The 27,245-nt window shown below is 47.1% G+C and overlaps 1 protein-coding gene across 6 annotated transcripts; it reads right to left on the bottom strand.

Moving 5' to 3' along the window:
- Positions 1 to 26,678, bottom strand: ssh2a (slingshot protein phosphatase 2a). Of its 6 annotated transcripts, none has more exons than XM_029119779.2 (15): positions 26,459 to 26,678; positions 23,628 to 23,671; positions 11,107 to 11,219; positions 10,484 to 10,548; positions 10,167 to 10,294; positions 9,547 to 9,612; positions 9,385 to 9,450; positions 8,751 to 8,945; positions 6,218 to 6,311; positions 5,875 to 6,003; positions 5,609 to 5,655; positions 5,352 to 5,498; positions 4,470 to 4,670; positions 3,016 to 4,027; positions 1 to 2,179 (listed from the first exon to the last, which is right to left on the bottom strand). In XM_029119779.2, exons 1-15 carry the CDS (start codon positions 26,519 to 26,521, stop codon positions 461 to 463), a joined length of 4,089 nt encoding a protein of 1,362 aa, XP_028975612.2. In that variant the 5' UTR covers positions 26,522 to 26,678; the 3' UTR covers positions 1 to 460. The 6 variants fall into 6 exon arrangements, with proteins under 6 accessions (XP_028975612.2, XP_034147845.1, XP_028975621.2 ...); XM_034291954.1 differs by lacking the exon at positions 26,459 to 26,678 and adding an exon at positions 25,155 to 25,191; XM_029119788.2 differs by lacking the exons at positions 23,628 to 23,671; positions 26,459 to 26,678 and adding an exon at positions 16,767 to 17,593 and having other exon boundaries at positions 3,016 to 3,056; positions 3,234 to 4,027.
- Between the last annotated feature and the right edge of the window lie 567 nt (positions 26,679 to 27,245).

The following is a 27,245-nucleotide window of genomic DNA, read 5'->3' on the forward strand; positions in this document are numbered from 1 at the left end:
TCAAGATCATAATGTACTTTTATTTCTTTAATAGTCACAGTTAAGCACAGGATAAAAAAGAATATCAAATTCGTCTCGTTTAAAAGGAGAAAAGGATGTGACTTATACTCTTCTAGACAGGTAGATCGACACAGGCTACCATAAAATCAGTGCAAAAAAATACTCCCCAGGTAAAAAAACAAAACGAAAACTAACTTCAACAAATATTTAAAAACATGAAAAACAAGAGCGAGTAAAGTGCATGTTTTTGAGAAACAGCCCCCTAGTTTAAGCACTGAAAACACACTGATCCACGGTAACATACATTCACATAGAAACACACACGCACACACTTTGCCTGAAGACACACAGACTACTAAAGTCCACACTAACAGGTTACACATGTTCCAACACCGCTCGTCAACATACACAGACATTCATTCTCAGACACTCTGTCTAGGGTCTGTCCCACCCACTGAGGTCACATGGTATTGTAGAACAGCGTGGCAGTCCGTCTCTTGTCAGCAGCCTTGCGGAGCCGGCGCTGTGGGTGACTCTTCCCGAGCGGCTGCTGTTGCCGTGCGCTGGCCACCATAGGGACAGCGCTCTTTGGGGACTGGGTGCAGGTGAGCTGGGGGGAGTGGTCTGTCTCCAGCCCCTCCTCTCGCTCCTCCCCTTGAAGGAGAAAAGCTGAAGGGGAGGGATCATCCTCAGTCCCCAGCTTTGGATTGTCACTCTCAGTCCTGTCTGGATCCAGTAGGCTGGGGGAGATGGGCGGGCTTACAGACAAAATGCGCAGCTTCTTGGAGACGTCGTCTGGGCCGGTGCGGTTGGGGATAGGCACCGGTGGGGGTCCCTGAGGGCGGTGGTTGTTTTTGGTGGGGGGCCGGAGGTCCCAGTCACTTAAGTCATTGGCTGACAGCTCCAGGCAGTCCAGTTTGGCCAGCGAGGCCGACCGCTTCATCAGTGAGGGGGTAGTGAGGCCCGCCTGGCGGATTCGCGCCTCCACCTCCATGGCCCTCTGCCACCTGGGCGTCTCCCTGCGATACCGCCCGTGGAGGGAAGCCGCCTGACCCAAAGTCCCGGGGCCCTTGCCAGCGCCGAAGCCCCCTGCCTCATACAGGAAAGCATGAAGCTCCCTCAGGGTCTCCTGGATCTTGGCCAGCTCCTCGCTGCTGCGAGCCAGAGCCAGTCTGCCGCGGTGGAGCGGGGATGGGCCGTCCGTGTCCGAGTCCAGGGCGGTCACTCCCTCCAGCCACAGCCGTGTAGGAGAGGGGGGGGGATGAGCCGGAGACAGATCCAGAGAAGGCAGCGCGATGGTGGGGACAGGGCCAGAGAAGGGGTGAGCATTTGGGTAGGAAGGGAAGACAGGGTGTGGGCCAATGTCCATGTCTGAGACAACAAACCTTCCCTGCTCCATCCCTCTGGCTGACTCTGTGTCTCCTTGTGACACACTGAAAACCTCAGTCAGAGTTCGGAGATCAGGAGTAGAGGTAAGCCTGTGCTGCAGAAGGCAGTCTGCGGCAGGAGAGACCAGGGGAGGGCAGTCTGCGGCAGGAGAGACCAGGGGGGGGCAGTCTGCGGCAGGAGAGACCAGGGGGGGGCAGTCTGCGGCAGGAGAGACCAGGGGGGGGCAGTCTGCGGCAGGAGAGACCAGGGGGGGGCAGTCTGCGGCAGGAGAGACCAGGGGGGGGCAGTCTGCGGCAGGAGAGACCAGGGGGGGGCAGTCTGCGGCAGGAGAGACCAGGGGGGGGCAGTCTGCGGCAGGAGAGACCAGGGGGGGGCAGTCTGCGGCAGGAGAGACCAGGGGGGGGCAGTCTGCGGCAGGAGAGACCAGGGGGGGGCAGTCTGCGGCAGGAGAGTCAGTACTTGGTGTGTGGAGAGGTGAGCGTTGGCTAGGCAAGGTGCTGAGAGGCAAGTCCAGCTCCTGCCTCAACTTCTGTTCCAGCTGTTTAGTGGCCCTGCGCACTGAGCCGGCCGGCAAATCGGAAGGCGGCGTGGAGGGGGATTGTGGGTAACAGGGCGGGGTCAGTGGGGTCTCCCCATCATGGTCCTCGGGGCCCAGCTGCTGGGAGAACCAGACAGGGGCCGCGGGGTGGGATATGGACTCTATCTCCGTGACAAGATGGCGGACTGACACGCCGTTGTCGGGGTGAGGAGACAAGGCTTGGGCCGAGCCGTCTTCCGTAGTGGGGGAGTTCTGAGAGAGGGGGAACAGAAACAATCATTTCAATTTCATCTTGGAATACTGGGCCATTAAAAGAAAACAAAATGTAATTAATGACAACATCTATAGATCATAGCCATCTAGAACAAGGTATCCCAAACCTCTGATCCGCTCGGTGCTGACAGTTCAGTGTTTTTTAAAATGTATTTTCATCCTAAACTGGGACACTTGATTCAATCAGTCGGGTCAATTCAATCAATTCAGTCAGTCAAGCCCTTGACTAACTGAATCAGTGGTGCCAGTTGAGAGTTAAAACAACAATGTGGACTGAGGACAGGGAGACACTGGTCTACAAAGTCTGAGTCAACATGGATCAACAGCTTCTGTGCGCTGGTCCAGAATCAGGTCCCTTCTGTCCACGTAATCCTATTTATGTTGATCTAAATGGATGATCCTAAATAAGTACACTGACAGCCCCAGAAAAACACAAAGAAACTAAATCTGAATCCTGATATTTTATATATAATGAATAATTAAGAGGCTGCTTAATTAAGTCAGATTTCACAAGACTGAATTGGAAACGTTTTTTTTGGCCTTGCTTATCCCAGTTGCTCTGTCGGTCGGCCTCTCAGTAGGGGGCAGTATTGTACATGGAAAACAGCGATCCTTCCTTATCTATTAGATTAGTTAACTAGATTCAGCTCCATCCCATTGAGTGTCTCCCCAGGGCATTCTAATCCTGTTGATTAGTCCACTCCAGGCATGTCTGGGTGTCGGGCGCTGGAGCTTGGAGATAAACATCACAGCAGGAAGCTGGCACGCGCCATTCAAAACTCATGTTGGTGCAATAAAAAAAACCTACGCCTCACCTTTCCCTGCTCCTCCAGCTCGGTCGCTGGGGGTTCCCCGGCGGGGTCCTCGAGAGACAGCGGCCGCGGCTCCTGAGTGGGGCACCGAGACTGGGGCGTCCGCGGAGCCGCCTGCTCCGACAGGCCCAGGAACTTCTCGCGCGCGCTGAAAAAGTCTATGCTGTCCGTGCTGAGGTTGGAGGACGAGCTGGCGTGGGTACCGTCGGGGGGGTCGGCGGTGCCCCGGGGGTTGTTATTGTCATCGTTGTCACAGGGTCCTTCAGAGAGAGGCATGGTGGGGGGGACCGGGCCCATGGGTTCGCCCGGGGAGATCATGGTGACGCAGTCCCCTCTACCGCCCAGCGGGTCAGTCAGGGGGCGCCCCGAGGTATTGGTGGCATTGTCGCTGGACTGCAGGGCGGCCTGAGGTATGACCTCGGAGCGGCCGGGGTCAGGCAAATCCAGGGTCAGCGCAGCACAGTGAGATTTTAATTCAGGCACAGGGCTGGGCAGCCGTGGGCCGCTCAAACCTAGGTGGGGGACTTTGGCCGATAGTTGGGGGGACGGAGGGGGGACATGCAACGAGGGGGGAGGGTGGGGGACGGCGGCGACGGGCACAGTCACGGCCACAGCCGCCAGAGACGAGTTGTCCACGGCGTCTTGGTGCACCGCGGCTGCCTGGGGCCGGGGAAGCAGCGGGAGGAAGAGCGTCTCCCGGGACTCACCCAGGCCGTTGGACAGACCAGACACCGGGGAGTGGGAGTGGGAACGGGTGAGTCGGGAGGGCTCAGAGTTTGTGCCTGAGGTTAGCGAGCCTTCCGTCTGGCCGTCGGGCTCGTCGGCGCCGCCCAGCGCCTGGAGCACGGCTGAGGCCAGGAGGTGTTTCAGGGAGGGGGCGGGCCCGTCGTGGTGGTGGAGGTCAGAGCGGCCCAGTGTGTGGCTGTGGGGTCTGGTCTTACACAGCGGGGTCTCGTAACGCTCCGAGAGGTCGCTGTCAGAGTGGGAACGCCACAGCTTGTTGTGCCTCTGTTTACTGAAGAGAAACAAAGAGGAACCAAGAGAAGGAACAAAGAAAACAGTCACATGAAGTTCACTAATTCATTCCACCATGAACAACTGAAGCACAGTCAATGTAGGAGAGGTGTGTTCAACAAGGTTGCCTAACATACTGCATTTGTTGTGTTAGCTGAGAATGTTAGCCAACATATTCCAAGAAGGTTGTGTGTGGTGAATGTGTCAATTCTAAGGCTACAACACCACAGTAATGCTTATATCACGTAGATTTTCAATGTTTAACATTTTATAATGGGCATTCAAATCATTTAACAGAAATGTTTACTAAGTTAATTGGTTGCCACAAAATAGAAGCCTTGTTGAACTTACCTCAGGTGAGTGTGGGTGAGATTTGTGTGTGTGTGTGTGTGTGTGTGTGTGTGTGTGTGTGGACATGCATGTCTGTGCACTCCCATGTGTACCTGGCCAACAGGATTCCCTGGTACTCCTCTAACTGTCTCATGAAAGAGGGGTTGGGTTTTGTGACGGTACGGCGCTCCTTCACATGGTCGAAGGCCCTCCCCAGGTCCCAGCCATACTCCTTCATGGCGTAGGCGATCACCGTGGACGCGGAACGGCTCACTCCCATCTTACAGTGGACCAGACACTTAGCACCCGCCTTCCTGATGGGAAAAGACAAGGCTGGGGTTAAAGGACACAGACCTGCACAGTACCACTGGACAGTGCAATGTATTGATCCAGCATCTTAAGGTTATAGTATAGTCCATTCATAACTTGCTAAAAACAAATAAGCACAAAATTGTGTAAATATATTTAGAAAACTTAGTAACAATCAAATTGTTATTTATACATGCCTAAAAGTACATTAAATCAGAGTGCTCAATTGGCCTCGGTTATGAACCATCAGAGTGCTCACTTGGCCTCGGTTATGAACCATCAGAGTGCTTACTTGGCCTCGGTTATGAACCATCAGAGTGCTTACTTGGCCTCGGTTATGAACCATCAGAGTGCTTACTTGGCCTCGGTTATGAACCATCAGAGTGCTTACTTGGCCTCGGTTATGAACCATCAGAGTGCTTACTTGGCCTCGGTTATGAACCATCAGAGTGCTCACTTGGCCTCGGTTATGAACCATCAGAGTGCTCACTTGGCCTCGGTTAAGAACCATCAGAGTGCTCACTTGGCCTCGGTTATGAACCATCAGAGTGCTCACTTGGCCTCGGTTATGAACCATCAGAGTGCTTACTTGGCCTCGGTTATGAACCATCAGAGTGCTTACTTGGCCTCGGTTATGAACCATCAGAGTGCTTACTTGGCCTTGGTTATGAACCATCAGTGCTTACTTGGCCTTGGTTATGAACTTGTAGGTGTCATTCCAGTACTCCAGGAGGTTGGTGGCTTCCTCGTCATACACGCGTATGTTGTGGTACTCAAACATTCCTGGGAAGAAATTGTCAATCTCCCGCGTCACGTTGAGGATGTACCTCACACTGAAGGAGTGAAACACAAAGTGTTAAAGGTGGAAATGTGCACTCAGTCAGTAATGAAACCATGTTTTAAATCTCAACTTTGACATCCATCTCTCAGAAAGCCCTCTTACCCGCTGTTCTGCAGCTCTTCTAAGTTAGACGCGTTCCACTCAGAACCCTATATACAAAATAAGAGGTAAGTCAAACCATTTTCAGTAAAAATTATTACCTTAGAATGTCCCTCAAGTACATTTAAATCACTAGAAAATAAAAGGTCACTAAAATCACAAAAAAGAAAACGATTATGGACCTACATACATTCTATATAAGGGGTCCCAAAAAACAGTGCCATTATTTGGACAGCCATCGTGTAGGTAATAAAGCACGGTGTTCTTACTAAGTAGACGTGGTCAAAGATCTCTGTGGGGCTGTCCATCTGACCCAGGATGACGATCATCTCATTGTCGATGAACTCCTTAAACTCTCGAAGGTTGCACACCATCTGCATCTCCAGCTCTGTACGAATCTGGAGACGAACCAGTCATTTTTTTTAAACTAGCGGAAAACCTTTTAACAGTAGAGACAGTTAAATAGAAAAAACTAAAAAATAATAATTTGTTGTGACCAGGAGAGAACCCATTAAGACTAGCAGAAAACGTTATAACGGTCTGGCACCCTTTACAACTAATAAAATATATTGTAACCAACCGGTAGAGACAGTGGGGCTGTCTCTAACCTACCTCTTTGGAGGTGACGTTCTCCAGGTCTTTCTGCATCATGATCTCCCTGAGGCGAGTCTTGATCAGCCGCTCGGTACGCTCCCTCTCCGTTGGCCTGCAGACAAATAAAACACACACCCTCAGAACACATCTGAGGACACACACTTTGCTCCATCAAAACAAAGAACTCTACACACACCACAGTAAATTACTTTAAAACAACTCACTAAATCATCTACACCACACTGAATGACAAAATCCATCTACACCACACTGAATGACAAAATCCATCTACACCACACTGAATGACAAAATCCATCTACACCACACTGAATGACAAAATCCATCTACACCACACTGAATGACAAAATCCATCTACACCACACTGAATGACAAAATCCATCTACACCACACTGAATGACAAAATCCATCTACACCACACTGAATGACAAAATCCATCTACACCACACAGAATGACAAAATCCATCTACACCACACAGAATGACAAAATCCATCTACACCACACTGAATGACAAAATCCATCTACACCACACTGAATGACAAAATCCATCTACACCACACTGAATGACAAAATTCATCTACACCACACTAAATGACAAAATCCATCTACACCACACTAAATGACAAAATCCATCTACACCACACTAAATGACAAAATCCATCTACACCACACTAAATGACAAAATCCATCTACACCACACTAAATGACAAAATCATCTACACCACACTAAAAACAAAATCATCTACACCACACTAAATGACAAAATCCATCTACACCACACTAAATGACAAAATCATCAACACCACACTAAAAACAAAATCATCTACACCACACTAAAAACAAAATCATCTACACCACACTAAAAACAAAATCATCTACACCACACTAAAAACAAAATCATCTACACCACACTAAATGACAAAATCCATCTACACCACACTAAATGACAAAATCCATCTACACCACACTAAATGACAAAATCATCTACACCACACTAAATGACAAAATCCATCTACACCACACTAAATGACAAAATCATCAACACCACACTAAAAACAGAATCATCTACACCACACTAAAAACAAAATCATCTACACCACACTAAATGACTTGTCCATCTTTCCCTTACTGACTCCCCTCCTTCCATTTTGAGGCCAAATTTAGCAACATGTTCCGGTGCTGGGGGGCTAGACATGCCCTGATAAGGACCCCTCAGACCCTCTCTCCTCCCTCAGTATCCATTCCCCCTCCATCACACAGGTCATTTCCATTTCAAATGCAGCCAACGTCGAGCAGTAAACTGTGCATTGGAATGACATTTCAGTTGACCTAATTTTAAACCTTTTTGACCCAGACACATAAAAGCACCATAAACACCATTCCGCAGTGCCACTGTACAAATTCAACCTATTAATTGCACGTAATTGCATGGACAGATGTGGGTGGAAGCCTGAGTTAGTGAGCCTGAACACTGACTTTAAGGAAACTGCCAACAGCAAAATCTAATTAAATTGTGTCATGAAGAGGTATCGTTACTTTGGCACTGACCCCAAACGTTTTACAAACACTTGCATTGTTTGCCTTATTGCAGTGTGTGTGTGTGTGTGTGTGTGTGTGTGTGTGAGTGTTTATGGGTGTATATTTCCACGGTACGTGCAGGGCTAAAAGCTAGCTGTGGCGTTTGTTACAGGTCAATGAGGAAACTTGGCGAGAGCCTTACTATCCTCGGCGCTCCGGTGAAACGGCGTTAGACAGGAATGGGGTTTGAACCCTTCACCCTGCCGCCGTGCCACTCATTCCATTCCTCCATTAGAAATGTTCTCCAACATGTTCGAGAGCACATATTTCCACTGAATTATCCCGTCCATCGTCTACCCTTCCTCTCAGGACCGTCCTCTTTCACCTGCTTCTGTCCATTCGTCCACGGAGTCTTTCCACGGGTAAATCAAGCTGCCACATTCAGGGGGTTATTTTGGACGGCCTGGGCACCGAAGCCAGGGGTCTGCTTTTAGACTGGCCTCCTAAAAGAGCTCTGTGGAGCAGGCACGTGTCAATGTTTCTGTGTGGGGACTTTCCCGGTTAATAAATACCTAAACCTCTGTGTGGCGCCCAGGTTGGTTGTTGCTACAGAACACCGTTGACTGCTGATGTCAGTCATAAACGGGGTCGCACATTTCCAGGAAGGTCAATCCATTCCCTGGCTAAACAGAAACCCTGGATGGAGGATTCTGGGTTTGTTGCCCAACTTCCTCCCGATTCCAGGAATCATTCAACCACAAAGTCATGATGTATTCCTGGTTCATGGGGCATGGCGGACCGGAGCAAAACATCCTCCAGACCTCCCAGCGAGGTGTGACAGTAACATGACTTGGTAGGTGCAGTTACATGAGACTAGTAATTGGGCAATGTTGTTGTATTTGGGGGGGGTTGGTGTGAGTCCAGATTTGACCTACTAGTCACAAGACATCAAAACAGTTGTGAAGTGTGTGTGTGTGTGTGTGTGTGCCATATCACTGTACTGTGTGCACTCACACGTCGGTGAAGAGGATTGGCGAGTCGGCCCGGTGGGACTGGACATCCTGCATGGCGTTCCACTGGTTTATGCAGACCTGGTCAGAGGAGACGCGGCTCTGGTAGTAACTGACCCAGGTCAGAAACAGACTCCCGGGGTAGTAGTTATGGCAACGGGCCACCTCACAGGCCTTATGGAGAGACTGGAGAGCAGACCTGGAGGAGAGAGGGAGAGGTTAGAGGAGGAGCCAGAGCCGGAGGAGAGAGGGAGAGGTTAGAGGAGGAGCCAGAGCCGGAGGAGAGAGGGAGAGGTTAGAGGAGGAGCCAGAGCCGGAGGAGAGAGGGAGAGGTTAGAGGAGGAGCCAGAGCCGGAGGAGAGAGGGAGAGGTTAGAGGAGGAGCCAGAGCCGGAGGAGAGAGGGAGAGGTTAGAGGAGGAGCCAGACCTGGAGGAGAGAGGGAGAGGTTAGAGGAGGAGCCAGAGCCGGAGGAGAGAGGGAGAGGTTAGAGGAGGAGCCAGAGCCGGAGGAGAGAGGGAGAGGTTAGTGAAGAAGCCAGACAGACAGAGATAGACAGAGGGGGGAGAAGGAGACCTAAGAACAGAACAGGTCAGTGGGAGAGAGGTATGAGGAGACAGGAGAAAGGCAGGGGGCTCACCACATGGCCTGTACAGACACTGGTTTGAAGACATGGACCCTGTTGACCGTGGACACACTGAAGCCCCTACAGACAGACACAGACAAGTTATGAGGGGCCCAAAGGGCAAAACTACAGCTGATGCAGGAAGGAGACGGAAATGGGTGGAGACAGTGTTCTTACCCATCTCCATCCAAGTGAATCAGTGTGTCGCTCCACAGGGGTAAAACCAGCCCGACGGTGCAAGAGCTGATAAACAACACAACACACACACACTTTAATGTAGTTTCTGCATTCAAATCGTGTTTAAAATCAAAAGACCAGTTTAAACAATGAAAGGTTCTGAAAGTCTAGACATGTTTGTTACAGGAAAGCCCTTTTTCACACCACCAGGTTGACCACGAGCAAAGCTGCTAGTTGACTGGGTTTCAGACAGGCCTGCTATCTGCAGAGCCTCCCAAACACCAAGAAGTACATGTCTGCACTGATACCCCAGGCTGTTGAGGCCCTGACACAGGGGCTGGTACTCTACTCCTTGAGACACACACGGTCAGCCCACGTCTGGTATAAGAACCTACCCTGCATCCTCCCCCACATCAACAACACCTGCCGGATTTGGAACCACTGATAAGACAACATTATCAGCATCAAACCCAGTTCCTTTTCAAGCAGGTTTCTAAATATATCTGTTGTTGTTGTTGGTGAGACCACCCCCCCCTCCCACACACACACACACACTTTACTGAGCGTCTACTACATCAGACAGCCAGCCAATCAGACAGCCAGGGGTGGGACCTACAAACCTGTCTGCGGAGCTGAAGTCCATTCCCAGCACCACACTCTCCTCAGTGTCCTGCCTCCCATTGGTAGACACCACCACCATGTAGCGGGTGCACTGAGGCTGGGCGTAGGCACTCTCCAGACGCACTGCCTGATGGGAAAGGTAAGAGGTCGGGTTAATGTAAACATGTAAACATCAGCTGCGCTACGTTGCTAAATGGCATCAATGTCAAATATCCCAGCATTTCATGGATAGATGACGCATATAATATTTGAACTTGAAGAGAGTGGGGGTGAGACACGGGAGAGCAGCGGGGGGTGAGACACGGGAGAGCAGTACCAGGCGGATGTTGTCCTCAGGACGCAGGACAGTGAACATGGTCTGTAGGTGCTGCTGGAGGTCACCTGAGGAGGGGGGAGAGGGTGTTACAACACGCCCAGAACTGTCAGAAACGCCGAAATGGAATGCAAAAATTGCCAACCACCGGCTGGTTAATTCAACAGGACAGCACACGAAATCTTTAGTGAAATCTAAAAGCGAGGAGGAACTACGCTGCTCAAGTGACAGGAAGGGCTGGGCATGTGTGGGAATGAAACTAAGACTCAGCAGAGACGGGTTTCAAAATACTGCTTGCTATTGCGACGTATTGCACATGTCAACGTCACGGCTTTATTGTTCCAAGTGTAATTTCGCAGTCCCAAATACTGCTTCCCCACGCCTCTGTGTTTAGTACTGGGGGGTGTTCAGCGCCTCTGTGTTGAGTACTGGGGGATGTTCAGCGCCTCTGTGTTGAGTACTGGGGGATGTTCAGCGCCTCTGTGTTGAGTACTGGGGCGTGTTCAGCGCCTCTGTGTTGAGTACTGGGGCGTGTTCAGCGCCTCTGTGTTGAGTACTGGGGCGTGTTCAGCGCCTCTGTGTTGAGTACTGGGGCGTGTTCAGGTAATAGATATCCGTCTGCATACCTGTATGTTTATTACGTCGCTGGCTGAGGCGAGGCGCCGAGGAAGAGGAGGAGCCATTCCCCCGAGGCAGGAAGAGGGCGGCACCCTTCACCGTCAGGAAGCTCTCGCTGATGCTGATTGAGGGGAGAAGAAAAAGTCTGGCTGGGGTCATTCTTCATCAGGTTGTCTGAACACTAGCAGACCCAGGCAGCTGATGGTCTGGTTGTGTTGTCTACCATGCGATGGACATAGAGTCAGTGTGTGTACGCATATTACAGAATACACAGATGTCATACTGTTCAGAAATGGAGAAAGAAAGGAAAAAGGACAGAGACAGAACGAGATAGAGAGAAACATGACAGAGAGAAACATGACAGAGAAAACACAGAGAGATTAAGAGAGAGACAGACTGGATGAGTTGAGCTCATTTCCCATCCTGACCCACTCACCCTTAACCCAGCTGTTTCCTCTCTGCCTAACTCATCACACCTCTCTCCCTCCCTGCCCCCCTCCCTCCCTCCCCCCCTTCATCTCTCTTCATTACACCGTACCTCTAGATCTTTACGATCCAAATAAACAGATAAAGCACCTCTTCTCCCTCAATGTATCAGCCTGTCTCTCGATCCGTATCCCTCCCTCCTCGCTGTAGAGCTGTGTCTAATAAACTCCTCAACCATGGTGCAGTACGCACCCCCCATAACAGTAGGGGAGCGGCACCTCCTCTAAATGTGTGAGAGAAAAAAGGGTCCATCTCATGATTTCCACTAGAAGACCGTCAGACAATGTCAAGCATAATATACAACCGCCCCCTTCAGCACCGCCCACTAGCACCGCCCACTAGCACCGCCCACTAGCACCGCCCACTAGCACCGCCCACTAGCACCGCCCACTAGCACCGCCCACTAGCACCGCCCACTAGCGTCACAATCTAAAACCAGGTATCCAGACACACTCCTGTCAAGGGTGTTTTATTTTACTGGAGTTAAAAATATATCGGTTTCTTTAGCGACAACTATAAATAACCGTAGACCAACTGCCTGGATCAGCTACTGTACTTGACATGGTCACAAACCGCACTCCCTCTTGGGTGGCGGTACCATGTAAAGCACATCCAAACTGGTCAGATCAGAGGTCATAGGGAGCCTTTCCGTCCTCCAGGAGGGACTTAACAACTGACGGTGCTACTGACCAAACGTCTACGGCCGCCGGGGTCGTATAACGGGAGAAAGACGGACACAATTCATGCCTATGGACAGCAGGAGATCTTTTACTGTGCAGACGTGCTGTAAGGTCATATTTAGAGGAAAGCAAGACAGAGAAGAGACCAGGTATCCTCTCCTCTTCCCCCAAGTAGATTAGACGGGGGGGGGGGGTGTAGGGTCAGCTTTTGGCAACAAGCACAGGCCAGGAGAGTACTTGTTAGGGCACAGACACAATCATCACTATGTAAGGTGCCCTCTCCAACCCCTCCCTCTGTCCCTGCCCATATTAGTCCCACTGACAGGGCAGAGATAAATATAGGCCCAGGCTGTAGGGGCCCAGCCTATGCTGCTGAAGGCCTTAGGAGGCCTTAGGAGAAAAAAAGAGGGGCTCTGATAGAGAGAGAGTGCATTCTGGCACATCCTGAAGTACAGATTAGGACCGGAGACAGACATACAAGTTTTAGCCCCTCTATCCTTACAGGAACACATGAACCTAACCTTCACCACACAAACCAAAACCTAACCATTATCCCCAATCCCAATTCTAACTTAACATGAAACAGAACTGGAGAAAGTTTCCCCACAAGGTCAAATGTTCCTTGTGGACCCTACTAAACATCAACACAGTAATAGGAGAGGTAAGGACACGTCTGAGACAGACAGAGAGACAGAAAGACAGAAACAGACAGACAGATACAGACAGACAGAAAGAAAGAGAGAGGTAGATTCTAAACATAGACTGAGTGAACCTGTGAGAGTGGTTGTAGAGCTGGTTTTAGGTCGGGGTCTCAACTGCCAGTTTCCTATTAAGTCCAGTCAGGTTGGGGCTAATTCCAGTGCACAGACCTAGCATCCTCATAGGTTGGGGCTAATTCCAGTGCACAGACCTAGCATCCTCATAGGTTGGGGCTAATTCCAGTGCACAGACCTAGCATCCTCATAGGTTAAGTCTAATTCCAGTGCAAAGACCTAGCATCCTCATAGGTTACGTCTAATTCCAGTGCACAGACCTAGCATCCTCATAGGTTAAGTCTAATTCCAGTGCACAGACCTAGCATCCTCATAGGTTAAGTCTAATTCCAGTGCCCAGACTGTATACTTGCATTATAGCTAACAGTTCACTGTCATTTAAATTCTGTAACACTGATGTTATCTACAGACACACTGCCTCACAGAAATGTGTATCCATTAAATGGCACCAGAGGAATCCACTTCCTTGTTAATTTCTTCAGAACATCATTTCTGCTAAGCCTTCTCAGGAAAGACCCATAGCACAATTAAAGCCCTTTATGAAGGTGTCATGGCGTCCGTATCTAACCACCTGTATGTCAACCCAATCCAGTACATATGTATCGGTTCTGACACTAGTTTGATTTTAAAATCGACAGTTTATTGGCTGGTAACTACTCTAGAAATAGCCCAGGGGAATGTCTGTGTCAGAGAGACTGTAATGTTTAACCGTGGGCAGCCTGAGGTAATTGCAGGTCTCCAGTGTTTGGCTACCTGCTGGAACCCTGAAAACTGGCATTGTCCCACAAATGTTGAACACAAAGCCTCCCGCCGGCCACCCAGCCCTCTGTACTCCACACCAAACACACGGGGGTCACCTGAATTCCTGCTAATATCAGGAAATGCCAAAAAGTATATGAACCTGACTCACTTGAGGGCGTGTATAAAGATTTACAGACACATGGAAGGAAGACAGATTTAGGTCACCTGCACGCGCGTGCGTGCGTGCGTGCCTGTTATAATTACTAACCATAACTACTGTTGACACACCGTAATCCCAAAACAGTCGAGTTGTTACGTGTCTGGTTCATTGGCAGTCTAACGCGACATTTGAAGATCTCCCAATTTAAATTAAGGCTGGGCCGCATGGCCTAAATGTCATCTGTTATTATCAAACTTGGACAAATTCACAAAATTATAGGCTCTATCCTATAAAGTGAGCCTTTTTTTTACAATAAAATGTGAAATAAACAGTTTCAAATAGCATTCATCTAATACATCCAACGCTTGTACATTATATATTTAGCATAGATCGTTCTGTAATGCGACCCACTTAGAACTAAATTTTCTCAGGAATTAAACCTTTGAGTTAAACATGTAAACCACAATCACGCATGATGCGCATCCACCCATTTGGCCAAATGTATCCCAGCAGGACCGAAGAGAAACCCGTATCAGATAACCTGAGGTACAAACCCAAGTGCAGATGAGGAGCCAGCGTGTCCATGTCTCTAGCCAACTTGTATTCATTGTGCTTGCAAACAGGTTAGAACCGTTTGTTTGTTATGAACACACCCTTTTTCAGCATGCTGGCCGGCCCTGTCTGGTCATTGTAATCTAAGTGGCCTACCTGGTTAAGGGGCTAGTCAAAATGAGTAGTCAGTTCCTTATTTACTTTTCTTCCTCATTGCACATTTATAAAACCCAGTAGACAGCTAGCAAAACACCACTCACATGTCCTTCTATGTCTGCCAGTGTTAAAACACACCCTTAAAGTGAGTCACATCCAAGTTCTTTTAACCAAAGTGATAGGAATGCACACGTGTTTGGGGAGGGGTGCACATTTTCAATATGATTAGTAGGACAGTGACGTTTTCAGATTTCAGGGTTCCAGCAGGTAGCCAAACACTGGAGACCTGCAATTACCTCAGGCTGCCCACGGTTAAACATTAGTCTCTCTGACACCGACATTCCCCTGGGCTATTTCTAGCGTAGTTACCAGCCAATAAACTGTTGGTTTTAAAACCAAACTAGTGTCAGAACCGATACATATGTACTGGATTGGGTTGACATACAGGTGGTTAGATACGGAGGCCATGACACCTTCATAAAGGGCTTTAATGGTGCCATGTGTCTTTCCTGAGAAGGCTTAGCAGAAATGATGTTCTGAAGAAATTAACAAGGAAGTGGATTCCTCTGGTGCCATTTAATGGATACACATTTCTGTGAGGCAGTGTGTCTGTAGATGTGAGTATAGTATACATAACATCAGTGTTACAGAATTTAAATAACAGTGAACTGTTAGCTATAATGCAAGTATACAGTCTGGGCACTGGAATTAGACTTAACCTATGAGGATGCTAGGTCTGTGCACTGGAATTAGACCCAACCTGACTGGACTAGTCTATTCAACTCTAGTATTTTCCTTTATAGCTTGTTTTCCATTTCCAGTACATTCATTTCTAAACTGGTTCTCTCATGACTCTCACACTGCAGCAGATGCATACTAAGCAATAGGCTTGAAACATCAAATCACAATAAAATCCCTGTACCCTATTGCAATATAATGGTGATGTCTGCCCCAAACGCAAATGAGTAGTAGCCCCAAAGAACACTAGCCATAGAAACAGGCCAAAGCGAGTTCATGGACCGCAGACAACATCAGCAGGTCACCTTCCAGTAGACAGAGGGCAAAACGTTCTTTTGATGCAAATCAGCGGGGGGGGGGGGGGGGGGGGGGGGGGGGGGGGTCAACTTCCAAACAGTGGGACTATTATAACAACATACACAGGTGGCATCAGTATTACAAGTGTGTTCCAAGTAACTAATGAACATGAAACACTTCCAACGAGTTAATTATTTCACTGGACATGGATGTGAAAATAGAGGTATACCTCATGCACCTTGCAAGTGGTTCCCAGTGAAAAGTGGTTTTCAGTTGGTTATGTAGCCTTTACCAAATAGGGTTTCAGTCAGTATTGCAAACAAGTATTGAATACATTTCTTTTATGGATGGATATGATATAGAAGCTTTTCTCAGGACCTCAAATATAATTGATAAATAATCCAGCTAAATCAGTTTGATTTAATCTAATTGACTGGAATCAGACAAGTCAGATTCCAGTCAATTGAAAATAATATAGATTCAAAAAGGCACTGGCATACAAGAGGAAAAGCCAGTTTAAAGTACTCAAGATTGTCAGGCTTATTCTTTCACTTTAGTTCAAAGGGCAGATGTCATTGGATACCTGACTAATTGACTTGAATCAGACGTGTCTGGAGATAGATGATTCACCTCAAGGGCCAGCAGAGGAAGGTAGCAGCTCGTCCGAAGTTAGATTTTATAACTAGATACTACTGCCAAAATGTCAAAACACTTTGAAACAAACATTTGCCTTTTAGTCATCGTTTAAGGTTATGCATGAAATTAATATAATGGTTAAAATGCAATGCTAAGCGGACAGACAAATTGTTTAAACATCAGTTTGTGTCTAGAACCTAATGATGACCGGAGAGGAAGCCCTGTCAAGATTACTTACATCCTGTTACGTCACTTTAGGGAAATGAGTGTTATTGCAAATACATCTGAGATTCCTTCGCAATCATTTCGTAACTCTGCTAAACGAAAATCTAAATGAAATGTACACATACTTTAGTTGAACAATGTCCACTGCATGCGGAGAGTTACCCAATTGAGAAACATTTATGGTGTGGAGTTTGAAAATGTTTATCGGCAAAATGTCAACTCACAGTTGGTTGATCTGGTTCTGAGACGCGACTCCGTCGTCGGAAAAGTAGGGCATCATCTTCGCACCACAGCACGAGCAGAAGCAACTCTCCGCAGAACTGCCGGTTGCCGACATACCGAGCGTCATGTCTGTAGCAGCACACCGAAAGGTGATAAGATCGGCGGCGCAAAATATCCTCGAAACGGCTCTCACTCCACTTCGACCATTGGTCCTTACTATCTATTCCAGTGAACGCGATATCTTTTTGACAGTTTGTCAAACCATTTTCTTCATGGCATTATAAAACAGGCAGCTATCAAAATAAAGTTTACAGTCTATACAAATAAATAAATCGACAAACCAAAATGGTACTTTCACAATCAACGAACAACTGTATTTCTTAATCGCACTTCTCAGTTTTGTGTAAATCGCACGGAATTATTCTGGCTCTGGGAACCTTCAACTGATCTCAGATCAATAGCCTAATGTGTCGGTGCTCCTGCTGTAGAAGCGTTTAACTGCGGACACAGGCGGACACCACTCCAAATGAACATGAGGGAGGTGGAGCCACTGACATGTGCTTCTAAATGCCGCGGATTGACTAGGGGAGGGCGACCAGAAACAAAACACAACGGACACTCGCGCAGCGACAGCTTTGGAATACAGAACGAAATTGTGACGTTCAACAAGTTCAGAACTGTTGAAATAATGACGTGCTCATGTGCACTGGTTCGCCTTTAAACTTGCAGTGAAAACGCAGTCTGCAACTTGAAATTCTCGATAAATGGTTCAACTGGATCTGGAAATAGACTGACAAATTAACCATACCGCGGACATTAACCACCAGAAGGCGAACCATTAATTATTACAGCTTGAATAGCCTAATGCTATTCAAACTAACCACTGATAGACAATGAGGCTATCATTCCCTTATTTCAAAATACTTGCACTGCCATAAACTTCAGCCACTATAAGGGCACGTGAGCGTATGAAAAATAGAAATAGCGTGCAGGCAACTCAATATTGGGTTTGATGTCACTCAAAGGTAATTCGGCCATTTAAAATACTAAGGCATTTTCAAGGGGATGGACTCCATAGAAATGGCACATCAAGTTTTCAAACTTTTATTTACCTATTCAAACCAACATGCACCACACCTGGGAAGGAGTTGCCCTGTTGTTATCCAAACAACTCTTTTGTAATGCTTATCTAAGGACTCAGGTGTTGGCCATTGTTGGTATCAGAAGGGCAAGTGATAAGGTTGAAGAGGACGGTGAGGGGTGTATGAAGTCTGTTTAAATGGACAGCGTGTGTTTAGGACCCTGGCATTTTACTGGGATGTTTAATGGTTGTTTTTGCCAAGAGTTCCTTATTTTACTTCATCCCACTTCAGACAGTTTGGGGCCGATTTCAAACATGAGATAAGCGTGAGCAACTTTGGACTTTGTGTAGATTAGTCAGTGTCAACAGGAGATCTAGAAGTGTGTTTACCCCCTTGGCCAGGTAAAATGTTTTTGTGTGTGGTTTTTCCAACATGACAGTTTTGTTTTGTAATTAATCAAAATAATAAATCGACAGGCAAGTGGCGCCCCTTTGGCATGTGATGACCACAGTATTACACGAGCCAAGCCACACCAGGCAAACTATGGCAGCCATGTTTTGTGTTGTTGTCCTCAAATGTTCCTTGTCCTCTGTGGCCATGACCATGCTCTCCCAGACTTGGGATGTGTACACACGTACACGTACACGTACACGTACACGTACACGTACACGTACACGTACACGTACACGTACACGTACACGTACACGTACACGTACACGTACACGTACACGTACACGTACACGTACACGTACACACACGCACACGCACACGCACACGCACACGCACACGCACACGTACACGTACACGTACACGTACACGTACACGTACACGTACACGTACACGTACACGTACACGTACACGCACACACACACACACACACACACACACACACAAATAAAACAAATTATTAATAATATAGTATCCTTGTCCTCGTTGTACTGCAAGGAAAGGTCCAGTATTGACGGTCTCCTCCATGACTACACACAACTGCTCTTCCTGCTTACCATTGTCATCTTTTCAGAAGCCAGTCCTGGAAATTCAATTAACACAACCTGACCTTTTGTGAAGAATAAAAGTGTTAACGCGTGAACAGAACAAATGGGACGGTTCTGAAAGAACACCTCCTCCTGTCCTTACAGACTACAGACTTCCTTCCTTGCCAGTTTAAGCAACAACAGCAACAAAAAAAATACACAAACACACACCCTATTCCTCCAGAGATGATCTGACTGGTGAACAGTCTGACACGTGAATGCATTTTTAGTCAAACCTCTGCTGGGGACCCCAGCCATCTCAACTTTTTTGTAGCCCAGAACAATCCCACATGAATCAAGCAGCCAAACGGCTTGATAATTAGCAGACAAGCAGATTCAGATTTGCCAGCTCTGGAATACATCTAATTAATGGACCAGCTGTGGTCCCCAGGAAAGGTTTGAGAACCACCGGTCAATGCAGTCCCCTGATGCTTCCCACTGCCCGCGTGCCAGCCATTCCCAGGCCACATGAAAACATCAAGCACCAAAACGTAGCTCCTATCAGACCTCTATAAAGCTGTAAAATCAAAGCGGCCAAACAGACGAAGCAGTTGGCAGCGACGGGAGACACTGTTACCCTCAGTGTTTACAAAGTGCTGTAAAACTTTACTCCATGTACACTCCAGATGACATCAGAGGGACACCGACGGAGGACCTCTCACTACTACCTGGGCGGAGCTGGTCACAAAGCGCGTTGCCACGTGGTTTGCTCCCTCCCCCCCACTCCTCTCCTGATGTCTGTATGGCAGCTCACATTCAACCAACAGATACTGAAACACCACTTTTACAACTACTACTATTAATTCATACTATTAGGTTTTGACTGGTAATACTAGAGGACATGTTTACAGCAACGTGTGGGTCTGATTTTGAATGGCCTGTTCATCCCTCTCTCTGAATGGGAGTTACAACAAAAAGGTCTGTGAATGCAGGCCATGCCTTGGGTCTCTGAGAACTCCTCAAGTTACCCCCAACATCCTGCTCTGCTGCCAGATAGCAGCTGTTTCCTTAAGGCATGCTGCACTGAAGCTAGATGGGAGGAGCCAATTCCGATGACAGCAGTCAGAAGAACACTTAACCGAGACTGCATAACCAATCAGATCAATGTGGGGTCGCTAGACCATGCAAATTACAGGCTAATGCTTTGACCAAGGTGCTTTCGCCAAAGGCCAGTCTGATCAACTGTTTTCCCGCCAATTAACCTATTAGGTTGTGAGACCCATTTACCTATAAACGATTTATTTTAACAAAGAAATAAAGATGCTTAAATTGCGGTGCCATGGAAGTAGACAAAAACCTGGATATGATCAGGACCATAGCGGAAAATAAGTAGTAAACATCTGTGATAGTTGGATATAGGTTTATTTGGAAGTAGGTTCATTTAAACAATGTATAATTATGTCAGGAATTCCTGATTTATAGGACAAAACATCACTGAAAAAGGCTAGACCAAAAGTGTCTAAAAAATAAACTTTTGCTGCAGGTTAAAGAAAACGTCCGTTCACTTGACGTCAGATTGTTCTGAAAGTAGAGAGAATAATCTATGGTTAGGATGTCCTTTAACGGCACCACTAGTTCAAAATAAATCCATCTACAGTTTCGTCTTCCGGAGTGAGGAACCATGTAAGACATTGAAGAAGCAGGGTGGAAGTGGTGGCCAGGAATGATGTCCCTGAAAGCCAGACCGACGAGAGGGTCATAGTGCAATGACAGACCGTGACCCCAGGGGGTCAGAGCACCTTCAGCCTGCAACGGGACCGTGTGAACACCGAGCGAGGTAACCCTAACCCATATCCCCCCCAGGCCAGAATAACCTGCTCCTCCGGCCAAATCAGGGAGCACGCGCTCCTGCCTCCCTGACTGGGTCCGGGAACTCCACTCCTCTCCCTCGGGTCTCAGCAGGGCCGTGTTTCAAAGGAAACGCAGAGTGTGGAACAATGGACAGACAAGGTCACAGAAAGGACCCATAACATCCTTTAAACTACATTTCTGCCCTGTCAGTAGGCCAGTGGTCCAACAGAGATATTTCTATGGAAGGGATTTGTGGACCATGACCAGGCTGGACATTCACAGGCAATGCACATTATCACATAGACACTTAATCACAGCCACCATGTCTGACTGCCTGCCTGCCAGTTTTGCAAACCTAAACTTAAGCCCTAATCGTAACCCTTACGGTTTTAAATGTTAATTTCAAATGAGACTTCAGAGTTGTCACAAGCTCCGCCCTCACCAGTGAGCCAACCAATCAAATTAATTAACGTCCTTGGGCAGAACTGGCTCCACTGTTTGAGTAAGTTAATATCTCACCTCTGACCACCTGAACATGGAGGATGCAGAACAACTTCGCCCCTCGAAAGACGCAGCTGTTCTCTCTCCGCTCGCCAGTTACATGCAAATGTATTACTAGTGTCTGGGTACTTGTGCGGTGCATGTCACGTTAATCTGGGGGCTCTGTTACATAACCAGCCACAGGGGTCAGAAAGAAGGGGTGAGGGGGAGAAAGTGGCTAGTGAGAGGCCCACATGACCAAGCAGCCCAAGATCTCAACACGTTCACATGTAGGATGTTGAAATGGGCCGGGCAGGGGGAAATGACCTCACCGTGGTCGTTTTATTACCTAATACATAATGGGACCCACATGTCCTCTAGCACAGGGGGCGGCGTTGCATGGTGAAATCAGCGCAGAGCACAATATGGGACTCATTTTCTGTCAAGGAGTTCTCCGGGACCCGAAACCCATTAGGCCCGCATGACGGCGGCTCCTTCTCAGAACAAAGCCAAAAAACAGTGTGATGAATGTGTTGACACAACACCCATACTTCAGTACCGATACCAGGTTCAGTTACAATACCCGACACCAAAACGGAACCTGACACCAAAACAAAAGGCTTGATTTGTCAGTTTTTGACACTCAAGCTCACATGTTTAAGACCCCATGGGTTGGCATAAGTAGTGATGATTCTACCAGGTAGATATGTGCTAGCCTTTAGTCAAACATTTCATTTAGAACGCTTTTCAGGTAAAAGCCTTTGCCTACCTGGAGACCGTTATCATTAGAACACGCAGGCATTTGTGTCGTCCTGAAATCTCTACTAAATGTGGAAACATCTTACGTTGGCATATCCTGCTGTGCAGGTACATCTTTTTGAAACATCAGAATGATGAAAACTAGGGCATCTTTGTAGGCTATCCCACAGCGTAACCTATAATGATTAGTGTCCCCTTGGGTGAATGAAACCGTACCACTGACATCAAGGCATCCAGGTGAACAAACAACAACAGGGAGGCCCTGTTCTCCTGGACAGACCACTACTGACGTCAACCAGCCGACGATGCAGATCTGACACAAACATGCAAATGTTACCGCAGGAGTGTTACAACTGGAGCCTTCATTCCATAGCCTGGTAATAATGGAAATGGTTTTAAATACCTGCGTGTTTCGGTTTTGCACAATGGTCCCCTCCAAAATAAAAGTTGGCGCAGATCTGACTTTTTGAGGATCTCTTGATTTCTGTGGGCATGGGACAAGAACTCAGGTCCACAAACTCTCCCTGGTGGAAAGTAGCGGGAACTACAGGACCCAGGTGACTCGAGCAGAGACGACAAGCGGAAGAGAAATTCAACAGGATTTTTTTTTTAGTAGATACATTTGGGGCAAATGAGGTCTGAAATCCTCAGAATCTAAATGAATGTCCGTAGCGTTCAAATACAGAGTATACTCCCAGTACGCACATCGAGACGAGCAGGAGAAATCCTGCAACAACAGTATGGTTCAATTAAGATACGGCATCTGAATAGACTAACCTTATAAAACTTCTAGCCCTAACCTACTATAACTATGAGGTATGGACCTTCATCTTTGAAACACTGCAGATGACATCAAGACAACCAAATTAGCCCAAAACAACAACAGGGAAGTCCTGTCCTCCTGGACACACCACTACTGAGGTAAGTCAGCCGAAGACGCAGATCTGATACAAACATGCAAATGTAACGGCAGGAGCATTACAACTGGAGCCTTCATACAGAACCACAGCCTGTTACGTTTAACTGGTTACTCTCATAAAATAGAAGATGCAAACTGGCATAATGTAAATAAATAAAATGGAGTCTCTGGATTCCTGACCAAAAGAACCAGAAGCTTGTGGAAGCTTTTGCACATAAAAAAAAAAAAAGTATATAACATCACTTATTTCCTACGATAACTTTAACCTTAAAAGTATTGTAAAACTAATCAGACACAGAAACGCCAGTTCAGTGGACTACGGTGAACCCATCTGGTGACATGCTGCTAAGGAGAAACACCTAGTGAAGCAGCACGGGTTCAAATCCAGCCTAACTCTATAGCACCGCCAAAGACATTCAGGCCATCTTCATTATATTCCCTTGTTACGCTAACGATCCTCTGTTCTGCCCGAATGACCTGGCTGGACATGACTCCAAACTGGGTCATCAGGTGGGAATCAGCCAAAGACAACGGACATCCTATCCCGGTGACTACATAGAAACAGTGAACGGCCTCAAAGGCAGTGTCCGTTAGGTAAGCCCCGGAGACCATCTCTTCCCATCACTGTCAAAGCCCACCAACCTCAGTCAACACAATCCCCCCCCAGTGGTCTCTGTCTGGACACACTCAGTGGTTGTCGGAGGCCAGTCCCAGAGCTACCTGGCGGTTGTTCCCTTCTTATTTGCAGTTGGCCGAGGCCCCCTAACGTTGGCGATATGGGCGATGGTCTAAACTTACCTCCGGGGCTGGGAGTGTCGGTCCTCCTCGCCGCTGCCTGTTTCCTGGGGAGAGAGCAGACAAGAGTACTGACACATCCACAGACAACACACACACACACGTCACAATGTGGCTACTCCTCCACACACTGACAAGGGATTTTCCTGCCAGTGAAGTCCTTAGGGGTGCGGCCACGTGCCGGAACAAATGGGGTCCCCAAAGACAGTGACATAGAATCCACCCCAATGGCAGTCAACAACATGTTTAACTTTGTAGCACAGCCAAAGGTAAAGGTTTTCAACAGGAGTTGCTGCAACATCACACTACACGCACCATGTACAAGCCCGTCTCCATGGTTACCATGCCCCCCCACACACAAAAAGGACCTACAGGGGATTGTATGCCATTAATGAGGAGAGGAATGTTTGTTCCTAGGGAGATTCTCCCACCCAGTTATCCCCAAACTCTGGTTTTATGTTTACAAAACACAAAGGTCAATAATTGGCATGTCAACATCGGACACTTTGGTCCGTTAGTCTAATGACAAAGAAATAGACTACAGCTGAATCTTGCATAGCTTTAATGATCACAGATGGCCGCAGGTAGCCTGGCAGTTAGAAGCATTTGAAAAAATAAAGAAAAATATAAAAACAGGTCAAATCCCTGAGCTGAAAAGGTGAGCAATCGATGTCGGCCAATAATGTTTTCATCAGAGTATCACCAGTCTGCAGGAATTCAGGCAAAAAGCCGTTACAGCAAATAAGAACGTTGAGAAATTCCTGGCACAGTAGAAATTTCAACCAACCAATCAACTCCCACAATGCCTTCCCTCATGTGTCTTGTTCACCGAACCTCCAATCAAGGCAATTCTTCATTAAAACTCTTTGATCAGAATACAAATGATGTTACTACGTGTAGCTAGTTAGCCTACTGAAGGAACCTCGCTTTAATGTTGCAGACAGTTAGCTGGTTTTCTTTTGTACTTTTAACAGGCAGGCCCAGTTAGCTAGCTAGCTACAGTAGGTGTAGTAACAAACAGCAAAGATACAATACAAGCATTTTCTTGCCATCAGCATCCTGAACATGCTACACCAGAAACCAACCAAAAATCCACTATTTCTCCTCAATATTTTCATTCCAAAGACAGAAAAAACACACGTCAGCCATGAAGAATATAACTTTTACAAAGGAGGCATTCCTTTACAGCTGATGGCAGGAGTGGACACTCCACAGCTCTAGTGTATCTCTTATGTCAGGCTGGTTCATTTAGCGAATCAAACATCAGAAACACTGTTACGTTTGGAGCAGCACCTCGCAGTATTTTGATTTGCTAAAAATCAATTGCTGACAAATATATTAAGGTCACTCCCATAAAATGACATGTCACTTTCGCGAGGCCAACTATGAACAGTCGCCGTGCGCTGCTCAAATAGCCTGGGGACGAGGGTCCAAGTGACAAGCCAGAGCACATATTAATTCTGTTGGCAGTTCACAGCTAAAACAATAAACGCCCATCCATACAAAGTCACCAGCCGTGAAAACGCTGACCTGGTTGGAGTCTTGATGTGCCTGCCAGTAGAATGGGGCTGAGGAGTCTCACACTGTAGAAAGCTTCAGGCTTTTCACAAGAGCACTCACATGGGTGTCTCGCATGGGTCACGTGACAATCAGCTGGCAACCCTTGAGACTGGCGCTGTCTGCTCCTTTCACCTACATAACCTCATTGACCGATGAAGAAATCAGGTTAAAAAAAATAAGAGTCAGAAATCTGACTCTAAAACGCATAATCATCAGTACATTGCTGGGTCGACCTTTGGTCTGGCTGTTTTCATGCTTGCTTGGGAAGAACATGGTTCAATACTCATGGCCCTCTAATTCATTTAGACTGGCCTCATGTGATTCGGGCATTGATCGGCCACAGAGAGGAGTCACTGCCAGTGTTTCACACCTGAAGGGTCCCAAAAAAGCATCCCAAACAACACCCTACTGTATTTCAATAGGGAAGATGAGTTTGGACTCAATATCTAGGAATAGGCAGCCTGGCTACAAACGTTGGACGTAAGGTCAGCAAGCCCTGCAGAAAGCAATGAGCCCTCGTCATGTGTCACAAGGACTGAGAAATGTCCCCTAAAGGGTGAGAAGTCATCTGACAGCCAAGCTGTAATGAGCCGGTTTTCGTGCAGCACTTCTTATCATGAGAATAACTTGAACCAAGTTGATGTGAACTGGCCCCACAGATGGATCGTCCACTGCACGGTTTAAGATGGTTAGATCTGTTGGCATGAGTGTTTGCATTTTAAACTATTGAAACGGTTTGCACTTAAGAACTTAACGTTGCTCCAATCAGTAAGACGTGCTCAGGAAACTAGCAACAAAAAGAGATAGTGGGCAAAAAGTCCACTGCACAATAAAAACACAATTCTTCTTTAATGCATTATTTATTTTATTTTTGCATTGATGTCACTTCTGGGGCAGATCTGGATATATATTGCTGGCATTGCAAAACTGAAAACTTCACTAGCTATCTAGCCGGCGTTTATTGGCTGTGACACAGTTCTGTAAGCGACATGGGGTCTGGAAAGTTTAACTTGTCTATGCAAACGTCTACTCGTACAAAAATGTATTCACAACACAACATAGATCTTAAAAACAATAGCATTTTAAACAAGATATCGGGAAAGCATGCGTAGAAAAAAAAGCTAGCCACATAACAAAAGTTACCGCATGGAACCTCAGCTAGCCTGTGAAAGCTAATTTGCTGAAAGCTAGCTAACTATTAGCCATTCACCCTAAACAAAAACAGTGGCTATAATTGAGCCTAAACCCCCGTGCTTTCACGTACGACCACTCACCGACACGCAGGGGCTGGAGGTAGTGCTGGGTGTTGGCGAACGCTGAACGGTGACCAGCGCCATTCAAGGTCCATAAAACGGAGACCTTCGAAAAAGTGAAGACGGTGAGATGGACATAATTTTTTGGGTAGATGATGTGCAGCGCTCTCGAGGTTATTTGGTGGTTGCTATGTTCCCTCCTATTCAAGTCACTAACGTTTTCGGCGCATGCGCTCCACTGGCCAGCTGTCAAAAGACCTGGGATTTAACCACATGTGTGCTGGAAACTAATTAACATACGTGTACCGCAAGGTTGGAAGGAAATCATTTGACACGACTCTCCTCTCCTAATATGTAACTTATGTTAACCGCAATTACATAGCTACATTTATTGTTTAAACATAGGATGAGTTGCAATGGAAGACTACTACAATTCCAATGGAAATCTTTCCCAAAAAAGGAGGTTTTATACTGAATCTCAGGTCATTGTAAGTTGCTTTTCCTAATACCATACCCTCTCCTAACCTGCACTTTCCTAATCTGTAAGAGAAAAAACAACGACACAAGAACGAATTGGGCACAAATACAGACTCCAATGAAATAGAAGAGAGCCATCCAGTCTGTAATATAATATATGCTTATCATGTCTCTTGAGACTGCATACTTCAACCACTTATATGAGTTAAAAGGCCCACTGTAATGTAAGCTACCAGTCCAAGTTACTAATCTACAGTATACTGTGAAAAGGCTTCCCAAATATGTGTCAAAATAGAAGCGGTGGACTCCATTTGTGTATCATATGAACCCC

The sequence above is a fragment of the Esox lucius genome, chromosome 1 (genome assembly GCF_011004845.1).
Source record: "Esox lucius isolate fEsoLuc1 chromosome 1, fEsoLuc1.pri, whole genome shotgun sequence".
Taxonomy (NCBI): domain Eukaryota; kingdom Metazoa; phylum Chordata; class Actinopteri; order Esociformes; family Esocidae; genus Esox; species Esox lucius.